Source organism: Vidua chalybeata, chromosome 2 (assembly GCF_026979565.1).
Source record: "Vidua chalybeata isolate OUT-0048 chromosome 2, bVidCha1 merged haplotype, whole genome shotgun sequence".
Lineage (NCBI taxonomy): Eukaryota > Metazoa > Chordata > Aves > Passeriformes > Viduidae > Vidua > Vidua chalybeata.
The window spans coordinates 2,394,395-2,412,987 of NC_071531.1; the positions used below are offsets into that span (position 1 = coordinate 2,394,395).

Below are 18,593 nucleotides of genomic sequence, written 5' to 3' on the forward strand. Positions count from 1 at the left end.
ATAAAGGCCTGGCCCTGAACCAGAAATATTTGTGGTTGGATTAAATGTTTAGAGATGCTGCACAACTCCTGTTACAGCACAGCCTCCTGCCAACACATCCTTGTTCACAGAGGATCCGAAATAGCTCAGGGAGGATTACCTGGCTGGTGAATTTATCAGATATCTGTTTCCCCTCTCTGTCCTTGTCTTTGTTTGGGTGCTTCACAACCAAAGAGTTTTTAAATTTTACCCTTTTAAATCAACCTTAATGATTACAGAGATAAAAAACCATCACGGAATAAAATACATTGCAAAAGACCTGATAATCTGTCAAGCTATGAGAGAAATGCTTCCAAATAATCTGGAAAAAAAATCTCAAAATCACAGAATTCTCAGGGTTGGAAGAGACCTTCAGGATCATGCAATCCTCACCCCAAACCCTGTCCCCAAGGGCCACATCCAGACTCCTCTGGGACAATTCCAGTGACTCCAAACCTCCCTGGGCAGCTCAGCCCAAGGCCTGACCACTCTGCCAGGGAAATTTTCTTTCCCAATCTCCAACCTGAGCCTCCCCTGGTGCCATTTGAGGCCATTTCCTCTCCTCCTTTCAAAAGAATTGTGTCCAGCTCAAAATATTTTTGCTGCCTTGAGCTTTTCTTTTGCAGTTAGAAATTTTAAAGCAGTGTTTGTGAAGAATGCGACCATAGGTGACCCAGAGAAGAAGGAAGACAAAACTTAGGACTCTTCAAATTTTATATAAATAATAATGCAGTGTTATGAATCTATAGAAAGGGGCAGGATAGATAATTTTGCAGGGAGTTATTTAAAGTTCATTGGGAGGAAGAGGAAGGTGGGTGTTTGGACATAGGTTGGACTCAATAATCTCAAAGATTTTTTCCAACATCATTAATTCTGTGACTCTGTGAGGGAGAAAAGCGCTTGGCTTGCAAATAAACCTCTCCAGGAAGTGGCCTGGAGTCCAAAAAACGTGAAATTTTTTTAAAATATTTTTTTTTTTCCTTGTGTTCACAGTGCTGGTGAAAGGCCAAGTGACCACCAAGTACTACCGGCTGCTGTCCAAGCAGGGAGGCTGGGTGTGGGTGCAGAGCTACGCCACCATCGTGCACAACAGCCGTTCGTCACGGCCTCACTGCATAGTGAGTGTCAATTATGTCCTTACGTAAGTCCAAATACTTTGTACCATTACCTGTTATCACTAATTGAGTCATTAATGATTAAATCCACCAAGTTTCCTTGGCTTGTGTCTTCCGGTGTCGTTCTGCGCCCGCCTGCTGCAGCTTTCTCTGTTTGTACGACCCCGTCTCTTCAGCTGAGAGAAAACGTTGTTGTGTTAATTATTATCATTATTATACAGATCTTCATCTTGGCCAGGGAAGGGCAGTGGAGATGGTGAAGGGTCTGGAAAACATCTCATGAGGGAGCTGGGGGAGCTCAGCCTGGAGGAGGCTCTGGGGGGACCTCACTGCTCTGCACAACTCCTGACAGGAGGGGCAGTGAGGGGGGTCGGGCTCTGCTGCCGTGTCCCAAGGGAAAGGAGGAGAAGAAATGGCCTTAATTTTGTCAGGACAGGTTCAGATTGGAGATTAGAAGGGTTTTTTTCCTTTGAAAGAGTGGTGAGGCCTTGAGATGAGCTGCCCAGGGAGGAGGCGGAGACACTCTCTCTGGAATTATTCAGGAGGAGTCTGGATGGGGCCCTTGGGGTGATGCTGGTGGTGCTGGGTGATGGTGGGACTGGATGAGCTTGAAGATCTCTTCCAAAGTTGAGTATTCTGTGATTTTTTTGATCAAAACCAACCTTGCAGCTTGTGTGGTTTAGTTACAAGTGCACACTGCTGACAGGGGAGGAATGTTGCTCCTTTTCTTTTCCTCAGGACAGAGACCAATTCCTGGCTGAGCAGGAGCCAGATTAATTGATCTCTGTCTTTCCATGATGCCAAACCACAGGGAGCCAGGGATGGCTGAGGGAAGATGATACAGCTCAGGCTCAGAGAGAGGGGACACTTCATCCAAAGGTGTTTGTGTGATTCCCAGTGGAATTTTTTGACAGACTGGCGTGGGAATGAGGTCACCCCATAAGATTCGCTGCCTCTTGGCATCTCCAGACTCAGTGAAAATCTTGGAAGAGTGAAAATTCAAGCCTTGTGAATGCTAACATGTATTTTTACAGGAGTTAGTTTGGATTTTCCTGTGCTTTTAATTTACTGGGCTGTTCTTTTGCAGAGATATTGAGTACAAGGAACTTCAGTTGTCACTGGACCAGGTTACCATTTCCAAGTCCCAGTTTTCATGCAGAAACTCAGTACCTACCTCGCAGGAAACAAGGAAAATAGTAAAACCCAAAAGTAATAAAATGAAGGCAAAACTCAGAACAACACCTTACCCGCCACAGGTAAATTTTCCAGCAATATTTAATTACCAGTTGTTCTCACAGAGTGCTTGGGACAGCATAGAGATAATCCAGGACTGAATTTACTATAAAACAGACTATAGCATTGTCCACCCCAGGAAATCTCTCATAAAGCAGGATAAAATTAGACCCTTTTTTTCCTCGGGGTGGAAAGTACAGGTAGCAAAAACGAGCTCTGGGAAGTGATGTAAAACCTTTGGGATATGGAGTGTGCAAAGTGTCCTTTCTTGGCAAAAAGAAGAAAATCCCGTACTTGGAATTGTGCTGTGAAAATCTGTGCTGGTGTAGAACGTGTGTCATGTACTGTTGGTGTGTGGAGTTCTTGATGTCAGGAGGAATTTCTGACATGAAAAGGGTGGTCAGGCCTTGGGAAGAGCTGCCCAGGGAGGTTTGGAGTGCCCATCCCTGGAGGTGTCCAAGGTAGGGCTGGATGTGGCACTCAGAGCTCTGGGCAGGTGACAAGGAGGCCATCGGACACAGCTGGGACTGGACGAGCTGGGAGGGCTTTTCCAACATTAGTCCTGTGATTCTGGAAAATTACCAAATCAAAATTATCAAATCAAAGCAGGTTTTTTGCTCCCATGTGAAGGCAAAGTCGCGAAGAGAGGAACTCCAAACGCACCGCTCAGTCCGTCCCTTGAGCCAGCGAGGCCCAGCTCTGGGTGCCTGCCTGACATGTCCTGTCCTTTCCTATAAAAGCTGCTCCTTTAACTCCCTTTTCCCCCTCTTTCCCCCAGCAATACAGCTCGTTCCAAGCAGACAAACTGGAATGCAGCCAGGTGGGGAGCTGGCGCTCCAGCCCCGCCGCCAGCGCCGCCGCCCTTCAGGAACAGAACTTCCATTCAGAGAGCAGCGAACTCCTGTACGCCCCTCCCTACAGCCTGCCCTTCTCCTACCACTATGGACACTTCCCTGTGGATTCCCACGTCTTCAGTGGCAAGAAGCAAATGCTGCCTGCAAAATTCGGGCAGGCCCAAGGGGCGCCCTGCGAGGTGGCGCGGTTCTTCCTGGGCGCGCTGCAGACCAACGGCGAGTGCCAGTGGCACTACGCCAACTCCCTGGTTCCCAGCAGCCAGTCACCCTCCAAAAGCCTTCCTGAGCAGCCAGTGAACATCATCAGGCACAACCTTGCACAGAGTTATGAAGGTGGGTGTCGCTCTGAGCCCGGAGAAAAAGCTCGGCCGCGCGGTGGATGGGGAGGATTTGCATTCGCGGTTTGAAAAATGGCTTTGATGCCTTGGAGTGGCTCCCTAGAACAGAGGCCAGACAAGATTAAGAGAATAAGAGCAGGTATTTATTAAAGGCCTCCACAGACACACCTGGGGCAGTCAGAAACCTCCCAGAGGCCTCACCCAGGCTGGACAATGGTCACACGCAATTATAAGTTTGGTCCATTTCCATATCAGGGGTTAATCCTCCAATTACAGCTTCAGGTAATGAAGTCATTAATCCCCATTTTGCTCCCTCCCAGTTCACTTTTGTCTGTCCTTTTCAGGGCCTGAGGCTGTAGGGTGTCCCTGGATTTCAGGCCTAGAGGGATTGTTTTGTCTGACCAAAATGTGAAGATAGTAACTAACACTTTCTAAGGAGTTTAGAGTTATGCACTAATGCAGTACAGGATTGGAAAATCAGAAAAGCTGAAATCCTAGGGCATCCATTTAGTAAGCACAGAAAATCAGAGGCAGTGAAGTTTAACAATCATTATATTTATGGTATTCCCATGTTTCCTTCTTCCCATTTCCATCAGCACTGGATTGGGAATATTATCAAAGCTTCAGTTGCCAAAATGCACTCACCAGAATCACTTTTAGGGCAGCACAGAGATACCTCCTCCTTCAGTACTGGCACAGTTTACCCTCATGTTTTGCACTCTCAGAGTTATTTGAGTGGAATTTCTCAGGTAAGTCAGATTGAAGTCAGATTTAAACTCCACCTCCACAGTAATTTTTGATAATTTTGGCACAGAAATTAAAATAAACACCATCTATTCCCATAGAAATTGAAGCTTGTCCTTTCTCAGCACGAAGCCACTCTGAATGCCTTTACCTTACAGAGTGATAATTCTGCTTTACTTGATAATAATTCTGCATTTGAAAATGTCTCCCGTCACCTGCATTATTTCACTGTGCAGACGGTCAGGGATAGAAATTCTTGGAGGAAAGGCATTGACTTCTCTGAGGTGGAAACCTATAAGAAATAACCTTGAAAAATTATAATACAACCAAGTGTAAAGATGCTCAAAATACTCTCTAATCACAGAATCAGGGAATAATTAGGGTTGGAAGGGACTTCTGGGGATCTTCTTGTCCAACTTGTTTATTTCTCCTGTGTTCAAGCAGAACAGGGTTTATTGCAGTGGTTTGGGCAGAGATTGATCTCTCATTTCAAACACTCCTCATCTCACAGCTGCCCCAGCTCAAAAATGAAACTGAATCAAGTTGTGATGGGCAAGGAACAATGTTAATCAGCTAAAGCAACAAAAATATTTGGACAAACCAGACTCTGGCAATTCAGGCTTTTTTGGGATGGTGTCAAGTATCTTTAACTCAATTAATAGCATTAATTACTCCCCTGACCCAGCTTCCCCTTCAAGTCAAACACAACTCTGAATTTAATTGCTTTCATGAATGAGCCCTGGAAGTTTGGCTGAGATTTCAGGTTGCTGCTGATTTTAGCAAGAGCAGCCTTGCTTGGCCTGGATTTCCCCCCCTCTTCCCTGCTTTACTTTCAGTAACTGTGAGAATTATATAAAAACCTGTCACAAAAATATAAAAAAAAAAACAAACCCCAAAAAAACCCCAAAGAACCAACCAAAAAAAAAAAAAAAACCAAACAAAAAACCCCAAAACAATACAAAAAAAAACACAAAAAAACACAACAACAAAAAAAAAAAAAAAAAAAAAAAAAACCCACCAAAACCCACCACATCCGAGTTTATTGCCTTATTAAATATAGGAATTTTTTTTGTGATTTAAGGTGTATCTGAAAGTGGCAGAGAACATCAGCAAGTGCAGAATTAGGATCAGCTGCTGCAGAACTCCCAGGAAACCCTTCTTTAAACTCCTTTAAGCAGCACTTAAGTTTATTAAGTGTTTATCACTTTCCAATCCAGACCAAATCCTTGGATCCCATCCACATCTCTCTGCATTCATCATTTTCATTAATTAAAAGTCACTGATGAGGACTGAGGTACTGCTGTGCAGTCAGATGGAAATTCTCCTTTCTTGGAATGGAGGAAGCAGTAGTGGAAATTTAAAATTAAAAAAAAAAAAATTAAAACCATTATTTTAAATACATTTTTTTAAAAAAATTAAAATAAATTTAAAAATAAAAAATTTAGGTAGTCTCCAAGGTACCATTTTAGGCTCTTGGGTACCAGAATCAAGAATTTATTCACTTATGGGAGTAGATATCCAAGATCCAAAGGGAATATTAAAATATAAATATATTAAAATACAAAGATATTCAAAGCTGAGCTTGCTGCATCAGAGAAAAATGCAATCAGACATCAAGTGTGCTTCCCACAGAGGAACAAATAATTTCTGCTGGGGTTTTGTCCTTCACAGGATGGTTTGACCTCACCTCACTGCCAGCAGCATTTTATTTCACTTTTCTGTGGTTAGGTCGAAAATGAGCAAGAGGGAAGCTCTTCTCACAGCCTAGAGCAGGTTAAATCCTTTTCCTTAGTTTGTGCTCCTCTAATTTGCTGCTTCCTTTGGTTGCTCCTGTGGATTGTGGTGGAAAAGGTGGAGTTTTAGACCAAAAATAGGAAATGGTTTTGTCCTTTCTAAAGATGCTGTGGGGAAAAAAGAAAAAAGGAAACAAAAAGAAAACAAACCAAAAAAAAAAAAAAACCAAAAACAAAACACCACCACCACTACCAACAAAAACCCCACCCCCCAAAAAACAACCAAACAAACAAAATCCAAAATCTCCCAAAAACACACAAAAATGAAACAAAAAACCCACAAAAACCAACCAACCAAAACAAAAAAAGGACAAAAAATCCCCAAACAAGCAAACAAAAAAGTAAAAAAAACCCAACCCCCCCCCCAGTACTCCACAAAACCCTCCCAAAAAACCAACGTATTTTGAAGATAAGGATAAATATTTTGGTGATGCTGCCTATCCCCAGTAAATCTGCAGGAAAAGGGTAAAAAAAACCCAAATCCCAATAAAAAACCTTCAAGAATCTGCTGCTATTTTTCAATCTCATCCCACATCACCATTTCCTCATCAGGAGGAGAATGGAGCTGCAATTCCAGTGGTTCTTATTTCTGGTTCTGCTTCCACTGAAGGTTTTGCTGCTTGAGTTGGGAGATGTGGCTTCTCTTTTGAGCATTTTGATGGATATTTATTTTGGATATTTATTGGGGATTGGATAAGAGTTGGCTTGCTACAATTAATTCTCTGCAAAAGCACTTTGAGTTGTGTTAAAAAACAGACTTTTTTTTTTTTTTTAAAGGAAATACGTACATAATTCCTTTGAGCTGAGGAAAAAAATATGGTCAAACTCAGGCCTGTGCAAAAGGGGAAAGGAGAACAGAGCTTCCCCTACAAGGGGATTTCCACCCAATTTTTCCAGCCTTGTTTCCTCCTCAAGCAGAGCTGTTGCACTTTTGCTGAATTCTGAACCTTTGGAAGCGACTTTTTTTTTTTTTCCTTTTTTTTTTTTTTTCCTTTTTTTTTTGCATCTGATCTCCCTTAGGTTGTCAAGCGCTGCTTTTTTTTTTCCAGTGGCTCACTGGAGAACTGACAGCCAGGGAGCTTCAAAGCAGGGAGGATCTGCTTAGCATCATCATCTTCGATCCAGAAGGCAAAGCCAAATCTGACATCTGGCAGCCGGCTTGGATGCGAGGGCTATTCCACATCACATCCACGGCAGCATCTGCCAAAAACGCCGTGGGCCAAAGACATTTTTCTCCATGGAAAATAGCTCCTCTTGGAGAGATCAGAGATTGGAGGATGATGGTGCCAAGCCATCAAAGCTCTGAAGAAGCACGTAGCAGATACGACTGCCTGCAAATCAGATGTTTCTGCTTCAGGATCTGGTTTTGAAGCTTCTTCCACTTTTTCCAAGCTGGCCCAGTCATCAAAAAAAAAAAAAAAATCATTTCAGTGAAGGCAACTGTGTTTTTAGTCAGAAGTTTCCTTTTTACCCTTGAAATTGCTGCTGTGGGCACCACAGGAGCTGCTGGTCACTCAGTGGTGCTGTTGGCCCTTCTGAGCTACCTGTGCGAAGCTCTGTGCCACCAGTCATGCCAAAACTCAGGAAATGAGGAAAAAGACTGAGAAAATCTGTGGAAAAAAAACTCCCCAGGTTTAGCCAGTGCCTACTGGAAGAAAGAAATGACATTTTGCAAAGGGAATTCCCCATGAGACAAAGAGACATTTTGTCTCACCTTTGTTTTTGGAGGGAGAGCAATGGAGAACACCCAGCCCATGCCTTGGGTGATTTGAAATTAGGGCTCAGACCAGGACAAACACAGACTGAGATAATCTAAAAAAATATCTTTTCATGGGGCAGGGGTTGTATTAAGACCTGTTCTATCTCTGCCTTGTTTGATAAAAGGGAGGGAGAGGGACTTTTTATAGGGGCAGAAAGTGACAAGGGAAAATGGTTTTAAACTGCCACAGGGGTCAGATCAGATTTCTGGGAAGAAATATTTTGCTCAGAGGGTGGGCAGGCCCTGGCACAGCTGCCCCTGGATCCCTGGCAGTGCCCAAGGCCAGGTTGGACACTGGGGCTTGGAGCAGCCTGGCACAGTGGGAGGTGTCCCTGCCATGGCAGGGGTGGCACTGGGTGGCTTTGAGGTCCCTTCCCACCCAAACCTTTTGTGCTTCTGTGATTTACAACCTGCTGGTTCACCCTCAGCCCAGCAGGACTGGAGATTACAAAATCAAAGGTGACAAGGCAGAGGCCAGCTGGGGGCTGTGATGCCTCAGCTTCTCCCAAGTTCTCTTGGGCTCTAGAAATGGAGAAGGACAATAATTTGGTCAGAGATTAAAGAAGAGCCATAAAGTGAAAATATTCCAAACTGCGGGAGGACAAATCCACCCCTCTTGTGGACACCTTAAACCCAGAACACCTGATCATTAAACCTTATTATTTATATGTCAGCAGCTCTCAGCATCTATATTGATTTCACAATAAAAACACCAAATTGTGGGGCTGAAATCAGAGCACTGAACTACACCAGTGAAATTCCCAGGCTATTCTCAAGCACGTTGGATTTGTGATCTGAAAGGGCCATTTTTCACCAGCTGGTGAGAACTCGGCTTCCTTCAGCTTCTCCTTCTTGTGACAAAATGTATACATAGAAAAGGGAAAGAATAACTTGAAAGGTTATTGTTTCTAGGAGGGTGAAGAAGAAATTGGAACCAGATTCCTGTTTAAATTCTGGTGTTAATTATGTAGTGCAACTCCCTCTGAAATTAATGGAGCTCTGCATATAAAAGGAAAAAAAAAAAAAGGTACAATTGGGCTATTTCTGCTTCCTCTGTTATCCATGAAGGCTTTGCCAGTCTATTACAGCACAGGGAATATTTAATTATTAATGGGCACGGTTACATCAGCAACCAATAGAGGGAAACTCCAAAACTTTTAAGACATGGAATAAAATCGTTAGAAAAACAGAAAATCCATTTTAAAAAAGGCACTTAAGCATCCAGGGCTTCCAGTGAACCTCACACAAAACAAGAGTTTGGGTCTAACTTGAGAAATTTTCTCAGTGTGTCATTTTTCCTTGAACATAAAACTTTCAAATGTGCCTTGGAGGAGCTGTTTAACTCAAAAACTGTTAAAAAAAAATTATTACTCATATGGTACAGGAGAAAACCAGGGACCTTTCCTCTCACCACTTGTAGATAGGGCTGTGCAGAAAGGCAAAGCTTCATAAGGCAAGCAGAAAATGGCAAAAATAACTCAAATTGCTTCAAGAGTTCAGCTGCCATGCAGAAACTGAGGAGAAAAGAGACTGCCCAATAAATTTTAGAGGAAAAGCCTGAATAGATATCCTAGGCTCATGCTGTTGAAAAATGAAGTATTTGGCTTCTAATTTTCTAAAAATCCCCAATTTTCCCTCCCTCATTCGATGTTGTAACCTGCATTTTTATCATGGTCTACCTTTATTACATGGAAATATCTTAAAAGCAGAGACCCAGCATTGCTGAAGAGGTGTTGGTGTTGCTTTTCAAGAGATGTTTTTAATATCTGATGTCAGCTTTTCAAAGAGTAAAAGCAAAGCCTTTAATGTGACCCTCTCTGGGTATCACAAAGAGATTTCATTAATTAGATAATGACACGTCACCTTCTAATATCTTATGTAGACATTAAATATACCCCAAATACATTATATGAATTAACAGAATAAACAGAATTTTGCAGAATGAAAAGACCTTTGAGATCATTGAGTCCAATCACTGAGCTGGATGTTCTCCTTGCAAGGACAAGTGTCCAACGCACTCCCACAATGACAGGAAGAATAAATTCAGTTTATTTCTGGTTATTAGTCCATGCTTAAAACAATTCCACGATGTTAATCACGGAATCACTGATAGGCACCAACCTTATCCAGCTTTTAGCTAAACCTCTGAGAAGAGCTTACTTAAGGGGAAGATTTTTGGTTTCGGGTCGTAGTTCCTGACATTTCTTTGGTTTAATTCCCCTGACTGAACTATGATAAGTTCAGATAAGTTCATAAGTTCGTGCCAGTGAGTCGTAATTACTGCAAAGGCTCGTTGTCAGTAATTAACAGGTTTTCTTTCCCCTGCCAGTGCCACTGTCCAACAGGAGGTACAACCAGGACGCTCTGCCCGAGGCCTTCCCCAGCTGCACGGCGCCCGCGCCGGGCCGCTACAAAGAGGAGCTCTACGACTCCGGCATCATGAAACACAACAAAGCAGAGCCCAGGATCCAGCCCCACCTCATCAAGGAGGAAAACAAGCTGGCTTTTACCAGAGACCTGCCAGAAAAGATGGCCATCAGCGAGGGCTCTTTCTCCAGCTCCTTGCTGCCCAAATCCGAGTGCTGCCAGGCCAAAGCCGTGGGACAGCTGAGCCACCTGCTGCCCGTGCCCTCGGTCTACGAGCAGAGCAGGAGGATTTGTGTCAAAGACCCCAAATTTGGGCACATGGGCCACCACCCAGGCAGCCTGGAGGAGCTGGACGAGAGGATGAGCGCGAAGCTCGACCACGAGGCAGACGGCGAGCGGCTGATGGAGGTGAGGCCCTCGGGCCAAGTCCCCTTCGTGCTCCTCAACTACCACCACGTGCTGGCCAAGCACGGAGCTTTCCAAACTTCCCCCTGCACGGCCACGGGACACGTGGGAGAAAATTATTCCTACAACTCTGAGGAAGTCAACGCGTTTATTTACAAAAACCAAAGCCCTTCCTCGGCTTCCTCTCCAGAAACCCACAAGGAATCTGCACTACCCCATTACATTGGGACTTCTGTAATTATTGCCAACGGCAGGTGACGGTAGCACAGGAGGGTTTTGTGTTTAATTAAGAAGCCAAACTGTAATGATTTGCTAAAAAAAAAAAAAAAAAAAAAAAAAAAAAAAAGAGCATGAGGAAACACAGTGACATTTACTGAGCAAAGCTGGAGGGCAGCGAGGGACAAAGTGGTGAGTTCCACGAGTCCCAGTGGCCAGGAAAATCCCCTCCATCCCCTGCTGTGCTTCGGCGCCCCCGATACAGCTCTGGTGCCAGGGAGAAGCCAAGTTCCAGATCTTATTTTTGTTATTTTATAGTGTGCAGCAGAAGGAAACGAGAGGTGTTATATGCAGAGGTTTATATGAAGAACATTTTTTTTTTTTTTCCTTGACACTTACTTAAAATAAACTCAAGATTTTTTAAAATCATTATCATAAAATATGCATTCTAGTTTAGGGTTTTTTTGACAAATTGTGTGAAACCTCGCATCAACTCTCCACCCAACCCCCTGACAAATGGACTTTGTTGAGAGAGTGGTGATTTTGAACAACCACAACACAGCTGTCCTACCCAAACAGAAAAAAAAAAATCTTATTTATTAATTACCAAAAAAGTTTTAAAACTAAATAAATCAACCCTAAATTTGATTTATTTAACACAGATTTCCGTGTTCTGAGATTGTTGCCACCACCATTTATCTTGACAAGGGACAATATGACAAATTAATAGGTACAAAGATAGGTATTACAGGGTTACAGGTCTTGTCATGGCAAATTGGGACAAATTATGGAGCAGGAACTAATTCCCCACAAATAAGAAAAGGAAACTCCTAAATCCTGTGTTTCGCTGAGTATTCTGGGGGAAGCCTGTGCAGATTTTCAACCCAGCCAGTCACAAATACATCTTAATAACAGCACCAGAAATGTTTTCTTTATAGTCAAGAGAATAATGAAGATTTCTGCCTTATTCTGAACTTACCCGTAGAATTGTGAGCTTTGAAAATTCCAGCTCTTAACACGCTGAACTTCCTCCAGCATAAATCCTGTTGTCAGCACAAAGGTAGGGCTGGAATTCCCTGGTTGGAGCACTTCACAAATCCCAAACAGCACATTTGAAACACTCACGTTTGGCCCAGCCAGCCAGGAATAGATTTTCACCCCTTTATTTTTAATTCTTTGCAGAGGATGGATCTGTGTGAGTTTAACTGACAACACTCAGCCCACGGTGGTTTTCAGCCATTTCCCCAAACATTGTGAGTGGATAAAACAACAAAAGGCTCCCTAAACAATAAATGTGGCTCTAGATCTCACTGAGCTCCATTTCTTACCCCAATCCAAGCTTAATTCAGAATTTTTCAAACTTTCTCTCATCAGACTCTAAAGAGAACTTCACTGAAAAACCTTGAGCACCCTGGGATAGTGGAAGGTTCTCTGGATGAGCTTTAAGGTTCCTTCCAACCCAAACCATTCCGTAATTATTTGAAGAAAATTCTTATCTGGTCTGTATAATAGGGAGAAAACACTTGCTCATGGATTGCACCTTGTCAGAAAAATCATAATGCAATACTCAGCCCTAAAAACTCCACATTCTCCATCTTATCTATGCAGTAATAATTCATCCTAGAATGGTCTGGGTTAGGAGGGACCTTAAAGCTCACCCAGCAGTTCCAAGCCTCTGAAATGGGCAGGGAATTTTCCATTAGAATACAGCAATAAAGTTATTTCCTTCTGTGTGTGAATATTTATTGCTATGAGTACACAAAAATACTTCAAAAGCAAAGGCTTGAAAACAATTTTCAGTATTTTTTTTTTCATTGCTTCCTACTAAAGGTTAACAGAGAAACCTTTCTTATCAAATTAATATTCACTTGAAAAATGAACTTGAACTGAACACTCTCAGCTGTTGTTTTCAACTGCATGAAAAATACATTTTGTGCTAGACAGAAGAAAAAAAGCCAAATCAGTGATTACAAAAAAAAAAAAGAACCAAACCAGCACAGTCACTCCCTGTGTAACCTCAGTTTGTTCAGTGCTGGAGAAGCTGGCAAGTCTCCAGAAAAGCTGTAAATGTGGATTATAATCATGCTGACCCCATAAATCAAAGCCAGGAGACACCGGTTGCTTTCCCAGTGGCTGTGGTTCAGAGCCCTCCCAGCCCCTGCTCCTCATAAACGACCCCAACTCCTGAAAAGATAATTACGCTGAGACTCCTGGGTTAATTTTGTTCAATTAAATTAAACCCATGCCCCACAAAGGAGCCACTGGCATGGTTGGCATCATTAAAAAGAAACCTGATGCCCAACCTCGCCTGCTGCACTTTCTCCCCTCATTAGTGGCACCGCTGCATTTGGGTGTTCCTGGAAGTCCTGCTTGCTATAAAAACACAAAAATGAGGCTTTGCTTGAGAAAAACGCCATTGATATTTCGCAGCTCGGTATTTTTCCACCTTGTTATTCCCACTTACAGGCTTTATTCCAGCAGCCTGAGCAGAGGAGGTGTTCCATCATTCTCCCCCAGGTGTTTTAGGGGAGGTGATGCCCAGGCACAGGAAATTTCCCTGCGAGGCAATAATGAACCAATTAAGAACTCACAGCTGATAATGCGGGGGAAGGTGCAGAAAAGATGGCAAAAGCAAATGTGGGAAGGATTTTTTTTTTTCCTGATGCTCTCCAAGATTTAAACAGCAATTCCATGTTCCCATCTGGGAGTAAATTACATTGGGAGAAAAATAGGATTTTTTGGTCAGTTAAATTACAGATGTTCTCAGCAAAATCATAGTGCAGAACAGGGCACTTCCATCACAGTGGCAGTGCTTTAATAATGAAAAATGTTTTCAATAATGAAAAAAAAATGATGGCACTGAAAGGGAATGTGAATTGAAATATATTATGAAAAATAACCTAATTTCTCTTTAGTATTTGAGCCACTCCTTTGTCGTGAGACTTCACAAGATTTTAACTCTCAGAGGAGTTCAGACTTGGCAAGAAAATCATGGAAATTGGGAGAAAGAGAGTGAAAGAGGGAATATTTTACCAAAACCATAGAAAATTTGGGTTGGGAGGGACTTTCAAGATCTCATTCCAACCCTCTGCCAGTCAGGGAATCTTCCACCAGACCCAGGTGAAGCTGGAAAAGTGAATCCCATAGTGAGGTCTCCAAGTTTTGGAAGCAGTGCAATGGAAATAAAACAAGGTGGAAAAGGCACAGATCTGTCCCCAGCTCTCTGTGCCCTGTGATTTGAAAAAGGCAATTTAAGGAAATCCAGCACAACAGGTGCAAAACTGGGAATTGATCACTGGAAGTGCCAATGAATGGGAAATCTGCCAGAATTTCTCCAGAAATCTCAAGACATAAATTCTTTTTTTTCCCAGCATTTCAGTCACACTTCAAAAACGCCACAGAGGAAATGTTGTTATTCCAGTTTTTTCCTGAAGGTTAGATTTTGCTTTTTTTTTTTTTTAATATGATGCAGATAAAAGCTATTTGGCAAGTGTAGGTGAAGAAGCACGCAACCCAACCAACCTATTCAAGCTCAGAATTATATATGTATTCCCTAAAAATGTAAAGCATTTTTGCTTATTTATTCTGTAAAACAAAACCGTTAAAATGTTAATAAAATCCTGTAGCCAAAGGAAAACTGAGTTGAATTTCTTTTTTTTTTTTTTTTAATACAAAACCAAGTATTTCACAAAGGACAGTGGTGCATATTTGAAAATTTATTTCAAGTGTGACATGTTCTATATTGACAATTAATGTGCTATAAAAAAACACACAGAGATTTTAAAAAATTTATTGTATTTTTGCCACGTTGCATTTTAAATGAAGACACTTGGAAAATGCAAAGAACACAGAATCAGTAATGAGACACTCAACACCTGACAGTTCTTCCCTGCAGTTCTTTTTTTTTCCATCATTTTTTGACCCCTGCCCTTTCCTGGGCCCAGGTTTAATTTCTTTGGTGTCTGATCAAGGCAGTGCATCCCCACCACCACTTAGGCATGTAAATGTTCTTATCAAACCAGTTCCCCCCAGGAACCAGCACAAATCTTTCCCACGACAGAGAGTTTGATTGTAGAGATCTCCAAAGAGTTGCAAAAAGTAGTTGTTTTTTTTTTTTTTTTCAGGCTGCTGACGCAGCTGAATCAGAGAAAGCAAAGAAACGAATTTTTGCACAGTGAAGCAGCAGCATAAAAAATTAAATGCTTTAATATTATTTCCAGGTAATAGCCCTTGATTTGTTGGATATATTAAAAAAAAAAAAAAAAAAAAAAAAAAAAGCTCTGAAGCCTTATAAAAGCTTTATTAGAGGCAGGATGTGCTGCCTGGACTCTGAAATGTGAAGTACATTATTACTTTTTCAAACCTTTGGAAGCAGCTTTGTTGCTGACTGGGCACGACCCACCCTGGACTCGCACACGTGCCAACACACCCAGAAGTTTTCCTATCAATAAACAACCTCCACAAATGTTTTCACCATGAGAAATGTTCTACCAGAGCCCAGCAGGGGGAAAAAAAAAAAAAAAATGAAGTCCCAGAAATACGGACATGGTAATAAATGGGTTTTTTGAAAGCACTTCATCAAGAAAATAGTTTAAGATATGACCTCAGCCTCACAATGGAAGAGGTGTTTTACTAATCCAGACAGCTGAACGAAATGAAACATTTTCAGTGCATTATTCCTGGGCCTGGAGCTGGCTGGATCTCTCCAGCCCCACATCCAGGGACACCCCACACCACATTTGTCTGTCACACATGAAAAACAAGGATTTTCCTGCAAAAATGTTGCGGCTTTCTGTTCGGCAGAGGAAGAGTCAGGCTCCACGTGACAGAGAGTCAGGGACTTCTCCAGGGACTCACCCACAAGGACTTCGTCCAGCTGCTCTCTGTCCCATGGGAATTCTCCTTGTCTTTGGTTCTTCCCAAGGGAAAGCAGCAAATCCTTCATCCAAATCCAGGAGACACCAGAAGAGGCCACTGAAAAGGCAAAGTGGCTCCCACAGCACCTCCCCGTGCTCTGGCACATCCAGGGTTGGGCAGCTCTCTCTTGTGGCAAGGAAATTCCACTCCAAGTTTTTTCCCAGTGCAAAAATGTTGGGAATAACCTGACAGCTCCCAGTGAGAACAGAACCAGCTCACCACTAAGGCAGCTACAAAAGGACCAACACCAGCCATGAAATGTTTGCAGCATTTTGCTGTTAAAAAAAAATCTCTCTGCTGCTGCTCAGCCACTAAAGCTTTACAAACTCGTTCTGCCCTTCCAAAATTCCCATGTTTTATCATTTTCTCCATATTTTTTTTGTGTCCCCGGTGAAGGGAGAAGGAAGATTTAAGGAAGTTTTAAGGAAGTTTTAAGGAAGCCATTCAAGGCCCAGCCTGAGGCACGACCTGGTTGTTCAATCCCTCCAGGCACTTCCCAGTCCGTGTGGAACAGGAACAAAACCCCAAACTGCCTACAGGCAAATCCTAAAGCTGAGACTGTTTTAGCTGCAAATTCTGGGTCGAGGTGAAGTTTTGTAAAACTCTGTGGCTGGAAAAGCAGCACCAGAGCTCTGCTTTCCTGCAGCAGCACAGTTTGCTCGTGAAGGAAAAGGCAGAAAATAAATGAGGATGCAGCAGGAAGATGTGAGTGTGCATGTGCACACCCAATTTTTTTTTTTTAGATCTATATATAAATATAGATCTATTTGGATCTATAAATATAGATCTATCTGGTTTCTTCTTTTTACTTTATTAAGCCAGACTTGAGTCTCAGTTGAGTACAACATGCATTAATATTGAATTCTGGTATCAAAGGCAGCTGTGAAACCTTCTCAGCCCGAAGCAGTTTTGAAAGCATCTGGTGGGGAAAAGCTAAACTTGGTGTAGCATTTTAATTATGGCAATTAACAGCTGTGTGTGTGCAGTTCTAGGAGATGCTGGTGTGCAGCCTCACGTGATTTGGATCATGGGGAAAAAAAAAAAACCCAGCAGGGTTTGGACAATCAGGACAAATCTTCTGTGAGATGGAGCATAAAATCCTAAATTTAACAGGGACAATTTAATTTCTACTCTTGCTGCCAAACCACCTAAACCCTAATATGTGAGGATTGGTCAAAATTACCATTACAGGCAAGTTTCCTTGTTTTAAGACTCCTTGGCTTTGGAGCTGAAACAATCTAAAATGTTTGGATTGTTTATGAGGTGAACTTTAACCTAAAAACCCCATTTCTGGCTAGAAGACAGCAGTTTCCTTTCTGGAAACCAATCTGGATGATCCACCATGAAAAAAAAGAAATTAAGGTGGCCACATCACACTTGGGACAAGCCTGGTTGGCACGGAATTTTTTGGGGGGGCTGTGGTGGCCAAGTCTCCTTGGGAGAAAACCTCACCAAGCACCCACGTGGCTGCTCCAGGAGAATTCCCAGGCTGTTCCTCCTGCCTGGAAATGTGCAGGCAGCCCCAAAAATGAGCTGCTTGCAGGTCAGCAGGGGTTAAAGCTCTTGCTTTTAGTGCTTAGCAGCAAACCCAGACACTGGCTTGGGAAAGGGGGTGACAAAAGGGTGTGGAAAAGAATTTGGACCCGGGGGAACGGTGTGATTTCTCCTTCTCACTGCAGCAGGGACTTTGATTTATTCCCTTTATTTATTCACTTAACTTCATTGAGATAATGATATAATTACCATTAAATTAGAAATTAATTACAAGTTCCATCCCCTGAGGTGAGATTCTACAATATCCTGGGTGTGACACTGCTCCAGTGGGTTTTTCTTCCTGAAACCTCTTGGAAAACCATGATTTGAAGGACAGATGAGATTATTTACTCAGATCCAGCTGACTGAGGAGAGCAGAGTGCAATCACTTGGATAACCAAGCACAGTTCCCAAGTGCTGATGGAATACTCTCCCAAAAACTCAAGGCAGCCATTAAGAGTTGCAGACCTGAGATCAAAGCACAGGTTGGTAAATTATTGTGGAGGTCTACACAGAGAAGAACCAAATCAGCAAGGATCTTCACTCAGACCTGGAATTAAGCACAGTGGCGATCCCAGCAATTCAGGAATATGTGATGTTCCAGCTGGTTTTAGTGCAGACAACACAGAAAAACAGAATTTAGTTAAAAAAAAAAAAGTAAAAAAGTAAATATTGTCCTGCACTGTGCTAAATCACACAGAAACAAAATTAAAAAAAAAAGGAAATACTGAGCCACTTCAGTCTCTCCAGTACAGGGTGCAAATGAAGAGAAAGTTCTGTTCAGCACAAATATTCCTTTGCAATCCTTGCAAAAGAACAGATCCTTACAAAGAACGGCAACAGAGGCGTGTTTTAAAGTTAATGAAAAGAATAAAGGCCTTCAGCTGTGAGATCACCACCTCTTTTCAGCTGCTGACATTACCCAGGCCAAACACAAAGCAGAAAATCAGAAGGAAAAATCAAACTTTCAGTTACCCTTCCCACCTTGAACAGGTTGAGGCGACAGTGCCCAGTACTAAAGAGTTCCTGTCAGTGCTTGGGGACGATGAGGTTCCTCAGCATGTCAAAGGAGTTGCCATCAGGGTGCACAGACTCCACGCCCTTGCCCTCCTTGTGCACCTGGAGGTATCCATAGTCATCAATCCCAACAATCCAGGCCAGCGGGCCGTCCTCGCTGCGGAGCCGCACCTGCTTCCCGCTGAAACAGAGAATTCTGTCAGCAACTGTCCTGGTGGGAAATGCAGGATGTGGCTGGGGCTGTGTGTTCTGTCTCCATCTGTCAGAGCTGGGCAGTTCTCTGC

General features: G+C 42.7%; 2 protein-coding genes and 1 long non-coding RNA gene across 5 annotated transcripts in view; 1 reads left to right on the plus strand and 2 right to left on the minus strand.

Moving 5' to 3' along the window:
* SIM2 (SIM bHLH transcription factor 2) overlaps positions 1-10,890 on the plus strand; it is a 58,652-nt gene extending 47,762 nt beyond the window's left edge. Inside the window, exons 8-11 of the mRNA XM_053936742.1 lie at positions 1,012-1,159; positions 2,221-2,389; positions 3,145-3,553; positions 10,184-10,890. Of these exons, the coding sequence (XP_053792717.1) occupies positions 1,012-1,159; positions 2,221-2,389; positions 3,145-3,553; positions 10,184-10,884 (1,427 nt within the window). The 3' untranslated portion in view covers positions 10,885-10,890. The remainder of the gene's footprint in view (positions 1-1,011; positions 1,160-2,220; positions 2,390-3,144; positions 3,554-10,183) is intronic.
* Positions 5,504-10,445, minus strand: LOC128784834 (uncharacterized). The gene is made up of 3 exons (XR_008429639.1): positions 10,372-10,445; positions 5,990-6,132; positions 5,504-5,630 (listed from the first exon to the last, which is right to left on the minus strand). It is a non-coding gene; the product is annotated as an uncharacterized LOC128784834 (long non-coding RNA).
* A 3,726-nt stretch (positions 10,891-14,616) lies between the features above and the next one.
* The window catches only part of HLCS (holocarboxylase synthetase), a 121,433-nt gene continuing 117,456 nt past the window's right edge, over positions 14,617-18,593 (minus strand). For 2 of the 3 annotated variants that reach the window (XM_053936739.1, XM_053936741.1), the window contains exon 11: positions 14,617-18,490. In XM_053936739.1, the coding sequence (XP_053792714.1) occupies positions 18,322-18,490 (169 nt within the window). In that variant the 3' untranslated portion in view covers positions 14,617-18,321. The remainder of the gene's footprint in view (positions 18,491-18,593) is intronic. The other variant, XM_053936740.1, reaches the window with a different exon arrangement.